We start from the raw sequence: 8,189 nt of genomic DNA, 5'->3' as shown, positions 1-8,189 counted from the left end.
GGGTTCTCAAACCCAGCAGAGGTTTGAGTTCTGTTCCCCATTACAGAGCCCAGAGGTGGTGCAGGTCCCCAAAAAAGGAAATGACTCAATAGCGTCTCTGGGCAGTTGAAGCCACAGACAGCCTCAAAGAGTTTCCTGCCCAAAAATCAGTCACATCACCAAAAATCAGCAAGTTTCAGGAGTAGCAGAGAACGCACCATTCTTGATAGCTCACAAGTACAAAGATGGAGGGCAGATGGATCAGAAACTGACTGATGTTGGGTACATGTGTGGTTGTGTTGTACAAGAATCAAATGGATCCCTCCCTCACTTTTAATTTCTTGGCATTTCCTGCGCTCCCTGGAATTTTGACAGTCTTGGGAAAGCAGCAGGTGGGGAGGGATGGTTCCCAATTGACTGATATCAAGTTCTTAGCATCCTGGTGCAGAGGGATTTTTGCATAAATTAAGTTGCACTGGGAATAAAAAGGAATTATTTGCACTCCTTCTGAGTTGAGATTTATGTACCCTATTTACGTGTCTTAGTTTGGGCTCCCACAGAGGCAGAGCTGGGAAAAGAATTTGGGGACAGATCTTTCCTTCAGAAGGAACACAGCCCTGCCGACACCTTGATTTTAGTCCCATAAGACTCCTTTCTAACTTCTGACTTCCAGAATTCTCAGATAATAAATTATTAGGTTGGTGCAGAAGTACTTGCAGTTTAAAAGGTTAAACATAATGGCAAAAACCACAGTTACTTTTGCACCAACCTAATAGTATTGTTTTAACTAAGTTGGTGGGAATTTGTTACAGCAGCAAAAGGAAATGAATACAACGACAAACTGTCATTTTTCTTGAAGCTCCTGGTCATCTCAGACTGTAATCTATATTCACACCGTTGATGGAAAAGTGACTTAACCTCTCCGTGCCTGGACTTTCCTATCTATAAAATGGGTATTATAACAATACTCCTCACAGAGTCATTGTGAGAATGGAATGAGTTACTGTGAATTAATACATTTAGCACAATGTCTGGCACCCAGTGAGTTCATTAGAAGTGGGGCCTATAATTAATAATCATTACTACTTTAAGAGAAACAACCGCACAAGCATGATGAGGAAAGGCAGCTGACCTTCAGCCTCTATGTGGGAGACAACTGGAAGCGGCAGACACTGTTGGGGGCTCATGCCCTCTCCCAAGGAGACAGCCGCTACCCAACCTGGATTGTCGTTACAGCTTTCAAATTTCCAAGAAAATCCAGAAATCTGGATTTGTTCATGTGCAAAGTTTTGTAATGTTTAAATATTGGCTATTAGTTCCCATTTGAAAAACACACCCAGTGACTAGATGTGACCTATGGATGAAAGGTCACCTTTGGTGTCGTAACTGAAAAGAATCTGAAATTTAAATATGCACATGACTACACCTATGCTTACAAAAAGAGTATATACTAAGGATCAAAGAGCTTCCTATGGGCCAAGCCCTGGAAAAATACTTAAAAGCTCAAGTCACTTCATCTCACAATAACCAGGGTAAGGCAGAGGCCACTGTTCATCCTGTTTTACAAATGAGGAAGCTGAGGCCCAGGAAAGCCGAGAATGGATGGATTCCAAGATCACCCAGCTGGGAAATGGCAGAGCAGAGATTTGAACCCAGGCAGTCTGGCTCCGGCATAAGAACCATTCTGTTTCTCTGAGAGGCTGCATCTCAGTGTTTGAATGCAGTGACATTTAGCAGGAGGGATGTAGCATCATAATAAGAAATTAATAAATGACTTTATTATTATTATTATCTTCACTTCTGAGTCTTGGCAAGAGGTGAACAGAAGAGGGGCCAAAGGGAGGGTGAGGATGGCAAAATTCAAGTCTTGAGGAAGAGTCGATTGGGGCGGAAGGGAGGGTAAAGTCTGTAAAGATGCTGGAGCCCAGGAGGTGAAAGCGGAAATCAAGTAGATAAAGTTCTAAGAAGTTGAAAAGTAGGTTAGTGGCCTGAGCTAGGCGCCTCCTGCCCCCACACTTTATATGAAATTGGGTTGGGTGTCCTGCTGCACCAGCCTGAGCACTGCAGGGCTCTCTCTGCCCCCTCTCTCCTTCTTCTCTCTCCGAGTTTTTCAGGCTCCCTTCTACCCCTACCTATCCTCCTTACCCACCCTCCCTCTTCCTCTTTTTCCTCTACCTCAAGGCGGGAAGGCCCCTCCCAAGAATGGTCTTTGGAGACTAAACTTAGTGAGAGGTTCCATCCCCAAGACGGAAGTTGGTGGCTGCTTGTGGCTTTGATAAATACATTGGCCCCACACTTTGATCTCCTCATCAAAGCCACGGAAACAGAAAGACCATAATGAGAGTAAAGGAAACTCCAGTGGGGGCTGGAGCCAGGCATTTGGGGCTGTCCCACCTCCCACCAGCCCAGACAGGGCAGAGAGGTATGAAGCCCTATGTCCTTGCTAGGAGCGGGGGTGGGATTGAGGACAGCGTCCCTGCCACCATCTCTACATATGGAACATGGGGGCAACAATAGCTCCTGCCCAGGCACGTAGGTATGTACAGCTATGACATGAGATGTCTGGCATAGGGAAAGTGCTCAAGAAATGCTCTTCTTAGCATTTCTAAATCACTTATGGCACTCACACCCTTATGGAGCTCTGACTGTGTACCAGGCACCATACCAAATGGCTTTTTCCATGACAGGTCTGATTTCATCTTTACCACAAACCTAGAAGGCAAGGACTGTTGTTACCTCCCATTTTACAGAAGAAGAAACCGAGGCACTGAGAGGTGACGGAACTTGCTCAAGGCAGCTAGGAAGTGAATTGGAACCCAGGACCATTGGATCACAAAGCCTGTTTCCTTTACTCGTGCACCAGGCAACAATGTCAGCAACGATATCAATAATAACAAGAATAATTTATTCATCTCTGAGGTCTGAGCCCTCATCCTAGGCTCCTGGAAGGAAAGACTTCCCTCCAGCCACACTAAAGTGCATTCATTTGCACAGACCATCTGATTGGTATGCATTTCATTATCTGCCCCTCCCTACACATTCTTCCCATGGGCCAGTTACACCAAGCTTCCAGACTGCCACTCTGTACCGGTGTCTGCAACAAGGGTGCTTGGCAGATTGGAGCCTCCACTTCCTCAGGAATTGTGGATTTGAAGGAAAGGCAGATTCCGGCATGAGGTCTCTGCTTTGCCCCAAGCTTCCTGCATGCAGTTGAGCCAGCTGGGTTCAGATTTCTGATCCATAAAGTGACCTCTGTGTGTCATTCCGTCTATTTCTCTGTCTCTACAAGTCACCCTTCCCCTAAGAACTAGACAGACCCAGGTGCAACATTTGCCGTTTATTCTAAGACCAGTGGTCAGGGGCCCAGGGTTATGGACGAAGTCTGGTCCTCACCCCAGGACGTGTTCATCTTCGCTGTGTGTATGTGTGTGTGTTGTGTGTTTGTCATCGTGATGCTGTTTACATGTGATGGGCCTGACTGTGACGTGACATGTGGAAGTCTGATGTGATGATCACATATGTGAATGTATGGCCCTTGTGAGTGACTCAGGTTGTGATCGTCGTAAGTGTCACGCAGTGTCTGTGACCGAGTCTTTGCGATGTTGTCTATGACATACGTGGTTGTATGAGAATCTGATGCTTTGTGTGCTTGAGTCTGTGGTTGTGAGAGTGAGATTGTGGAGCTGTGTGATTCTCTGTGATGCTGTAGGTGTGTCTGTTTCCTTCCTTCCTCCCTCCCTCCCTCCCTCCTTTCCTTCTTCATACACTTCCCAAGTGCCCACTGTGTGCCAGGCCCTGGCCTGGGTGCTGAAACACAGCGGTGGTGTCCCTAGTGGGGTATGAATGCTTAGCAGTGCCAGACCGCCAGGCGTGGTGGGAGCATTTACACCACAAAATGGGGAAACGCTGCCAAGCCTGTCCCCTCCTGGGAGAGCTGGCTGGCTGTCAAACACGTCCCTGGGCCTGTGTCTCTGAGCACAACTTTTCGAGACCAGGCTGAGGTGTGGCCATAAGCGGGTGGGTGGAACTTGAGTGTGACTATGACCTTGGGTGGGGCTGGGTGCTCCACATGGATGAGTCCTGATGATAAATCCCCCCTGCTCACACTTGGGGAGGGTGATGTTTCCTGTTCTCAGCCAAGTCCCTAGACCCTGACACCACACTTTCCTCAGAATCAAAAGTATAAATACCCACCCCTGGCCCCTTCTTCCTGAACATCAAGCAGATCAGCTTTACCCCCTGTGTCAGGGCCTACAGAACCCCAAGTCTCCAGAGTTGTCCGTGGCAGGGTCTGCGGTTTCCTTTAGTCCTCTCCAGAGGTGCCGGATGGGTCTCCAACCTCCAGGGCTGTCTGGGTTCTTCGCCCCTGGTGGTGCCCGCTGAGCTCCCTGGCTGCTGAGTCTTGGGGTCCTCCCGGCACTCTCCAAGATCTCTGCTTGTTGGGTTGTCTGTCTCCTGAGGCACCTCTGCGGTCAGAACCCCATCCATTCCACTGTCACTCCATCCTTCACACCATGAAAGCCCCGAAGTAGGACCGGGTGCCGTCGCGGAGTCGGACTAGGCGCGCATCTGGCACGCGGACCACCACCTCCTCCCCGGCGTCCAGATGCACCACGCCGCCCAGGAAGCTGCTGTCCCACCAAACACGGGGGCTGGTCCCTCGCCCACAGGGTGACTGCAGGCTGACCAGCAGCTCCAGCTCCTTGGGGTAGCGGGGTGTGCGCTTGTAGAGGCCGTGGGTGATGGGCAGGACACCGGTCTGCCCCTGCGGGCAGTCCACGCCGCCCAGCTGCACCTTGGAGTAGATATAATAGTAGCCAGTCCGGACAATCACCAGGGCGCCGTCCCGGTAGCGGAGGTTCCTCAGGAAGGCCAGGCCGAGCTTCGTCTCCCATAGCAGTGGGCCCCCGCTGCCGCTCAAGCTGAAGTTCGCTCCTGGGAGGGAGACAAAGGTCAGCACATGGCCCACGCTTGCAGTGTGGCCTTAGGCTAGTCGCCACCTCTCTCTGAGCCCCCACCTGTGCTAGGTTATTTGAGAGCTTTACATGTACTAATTCACTTTATCCTCTCTTTACAGGTGGGGAAACTGAGTCACAGCCAGGCAAGGTCACTTGCTTCTTATCATCTTAACTCATTTCGTCCTCTTTTGCTGGTCGGGAAACCAAAGCACAGAGAGGTGAAGTCACTTCCTTCTTACACATCTTAATTCATCTCATTGCCTTCTTGCAGGTGGAGAAACTGAGGCATGGAGCAATTAAGTGACTTGTGGAAAGAACCAAAACTTGTAAGTGGCAGAACTGAGGAGCAGAGGCAGAAGCCACCCTGGTCTGGCAGCCTTACAACCTCTGTGCTCCTCGGCTTCTCTCTCTATAAAATGAAGATACGACTAGTATCTGCGTAGGAGTTAATGACTTCATGTGTATAAAGCATATTACGGTTCATGGCCCATTACGTAATGAGCCCTGCTCTACAAATAAAATTAGAAACACAGGACCTAGGGAGTGCCTGTGCTCTGGACAACGCTGTGAATACACATTAAATGAATGAATACTTTGACACGTTGTGTGTCTGCCTGGTTTTCCCAGAAAAACCCTGACCCCCACCCCACTCCAGGACCCGGGGTCCCCCTCACCTGTGAGATGTGCTGCTGGGTTGGCCTGGTGGGATCTCCGCTCTGAAAAGAGGGTCAGCGGTCAGAGGTGAAGACGGTACAGGAGGGGTAAGAGCCAGCCTCCCAAGGGGTCATCAAGTCCCTCCCCACCCTTTCCGGAGTGACCCAAACTTCTGCTTCTCAGGCTTGGGGGAAGGGCACCTGTGGGGCTTGGGGCCAGTTGTGCAAATTGCATTGGGAAATAGGGGTGGGGGCAGTGTGGGAACCATCCTAGCTCCTCCCTGGGGACCAGGACCCTGACTCACCTTGTATCAGCTGCTCCCAGGCTCCAGCATTTTTCTCCTGAAAATGCAGAGGAACCCAGGATGAGGACCTGTGGGGCCCACACCCTGGTATCACTCAGACTCACATGCAGACTGTGGGCACAGCACCATCCTCAGACACACACCCAGAGCCACGTGCACAACACACTCAACAGCCTGGTAACCACATGGGACCTCCGTTTTCTCCTCTGCAAACGGACATATGAAGACTGCCTGCTTAGGAGCCGATGAATTCGTATGTGTAAAGCAGATCACAGTGTCTGGCACATAGTAAGCACTCTACAAGTGTTTGTTCAATAAATAATATTCAAGATGCATGGGCATGAATGCCAACATGTAAGTATGGATAGTGACACTGGACACTTAGGTGACACACGGACCAGACACACGTGGACACAGATACGTGACTGCATGGTTTATGGATCCAGGTGGGACTGCACACACAGAGACCCGGAAACAAACAACATCAACCCACAGGCTGTGGACAGGTAAGGGCCTGACATGTGGGTGCGTTTACACAAGTCAGCAGCATAGGTCCCCGTGGGCACATGGACATGCACAAGCGGCCACCAGATTTAGACACAGGGAGAAATGACCTGGAGACACAGGACATAAAGTCTTGACCACATGGGACCCACACACCGACAGGTGTGGTCAACAGACAGACATATCCACAGCCAACCAGAAACTGACTCAGAGATTTTCAGAGACTTGGACAAAGTGGATCACCGACAATCTCCGTATTGGTGACCAGGTGTTGGAAACAATAATTAGCAACGTCAGAATGTCAGTTCCAGGGGTTACAAACAACAAAACTGTTTTACAAAAATTAAACTTGCAGAGAGACTAGATCTTAAATATTCCCAAACTAGAAGAAATGATAATTATGTCACATCATAGAGGTGTTAGTGAACGTTACAATGGCAATCATAGTGTAATATAAAAGTATCAAATCAATAGGTTGTACACCTTAAACTTCGACAATGTTGTGTGTCAATTATATCTCAATTTTTTACAAAAAGGAATGTCAGTTTCAATTGGTTGAATGATTGCCATGTGTCAGCCATCGAGGGCACCACACATGTAATATCGTACTTTATTCCCTATGCGGTGGACACTCTTAATTTCATACTCATTTTACAGATAAAGAAACTGAGGTTCAAAGAAGTGAATGACTTTGCTTCAGGCCACTCAATGGTGTCCCTCACTCCACACACCAGCGCACAGAGAGATGCACAGCCACACAGGAGACCCACCCTCCTCGAGCCCCCGGGCCCCACTCACCTGCACGGGGGTGGCCATCTCCCCCAGGCGCCAGTGAAGCTGCAGTAGAAACCAGCCCTGCACAGCCAGCCCAGCCACCAGCAGTAGCAGCAAGAAGCCCAGGCCCAGCTGGACAGCACTGCAGCGCTGTCTCTGGCGGCTGCTCCCCAGCCTCGTGATTGGGATGTCTGTCTGTCCATCCACCACGAACACTGAGGGCCGCACAACCATCTCCTCCATGCCTGTGCTGATGAGGCCACGAGATGCTCAGGCTAGGCTGTCACGGCTGAGTCCTGTGGGCTGGGAGGAAAACCACAATTGCCCAACGCTCCTGGGCTTCACACGCTGCAGAAGGGTGCCGTGGGTCACGGGGCTGCCTTTAGAGCTGGGGTTCAGCCCCTCCCCTTTTCCCCTCGCCCTCCTCTTCTTCCTGTCCCCCCCCACCCGCGGCCGGTCCCATCTCACTCTCACTCACACAGTCTCTCACACTTTCCAGAGGCAGCTGAAGATGTGACTCAGGTGGGGACTGGAGAACAGAGGCCCCGGCTTTGCCTTCTGGCTGCTTCATTCACTTGGTTGCCAAGTATTAATCAAGCATCTCCTGTGTGCCAGGCACTTGTCCAGGTTCAGGGACATAGCTGTGGACAAGAGAGACAGAAGTCCCTGGTCTTATGGAGCTCTTACTCTCAGGGGAGAAAGACAATGAGCCCAATAAATAAGAAAATAACATATAGGGTTTTAGATGCTGATAAGAGCAATGGAAAATAAAAGAGTGGTTTGTGTGTGCGTGGGTGGGTGAGCGTGTATATTAGGTATATTAGTGTGTGTGCATGTATGTGTATGCTGTATGTATGTGTGCATACATAAGTGTGCATGGAGATGTGTACAGATGCAAGCATACATGTGTGTGTGCATGTTTGCATATGTGGATGTGTGCAGGTGTATGTGTGGTGTGCATGCATGGAGGTGTGTGCAGGTACAAGCATACATGTATGTGTGCATATTTGCACAAG

At 49.8% G+C, this 8,189-nt stretch overlaps 1 protein-coding gene across 1 annotated transcript; it reads right to left on the bottom strand.

The window, feature by feature from the left end:
• Positions 1–2,913: 2,913 nt before the first annotated feature.
• On the bottom strand, positions 2,914–7,502 carry TNFSF14 (TNF superfamily member 14). The gene is made up of 4 exons (XM_033134610.1): positions 7,198–7,502; positions 5,896–5,932; positions 5,612–5,653; positions 2,914–4,914 (listed from the first exon to the last, which is right to left on the bottom strand). Exons 1-4 carry the CDS (start codon positions 7,414–7,416, stop codon positions 4,487–4,489), a joined length of 726 nt encoding a protein of 241 aa, XP_032990501.1. The 5' UTR covers positions 7,417–7,502; the 3' UTR covers positions 2,914–4,486.
• Between the last annotated feature and the right edge of the window lie 687 nt (positions 7,503–8,189).

The sequence above is a fragment of the Rhinolophus ferrumequinum genome, chromosome 18 (genome assembly GCF_004115265.2).
Source record: "Rhinolophus ferrumequinum isolate MPI-CBG mRhiFer1 chromosome 18, mRhiFer1_v1.p, whole genome shotgun sequence".
In the NCBI taxonomy this organism is placed as follows: domain Eukaryota; kingdom Metazoa; phylum Chordata; class Mammalia; order Chiroptera; family Rhinolophidae; genus Rhinolophus; species Rhinolophus ferrumequinum.
This window is presented reverse-complemented; position numbering and strand designations above follow the sequence as displayed.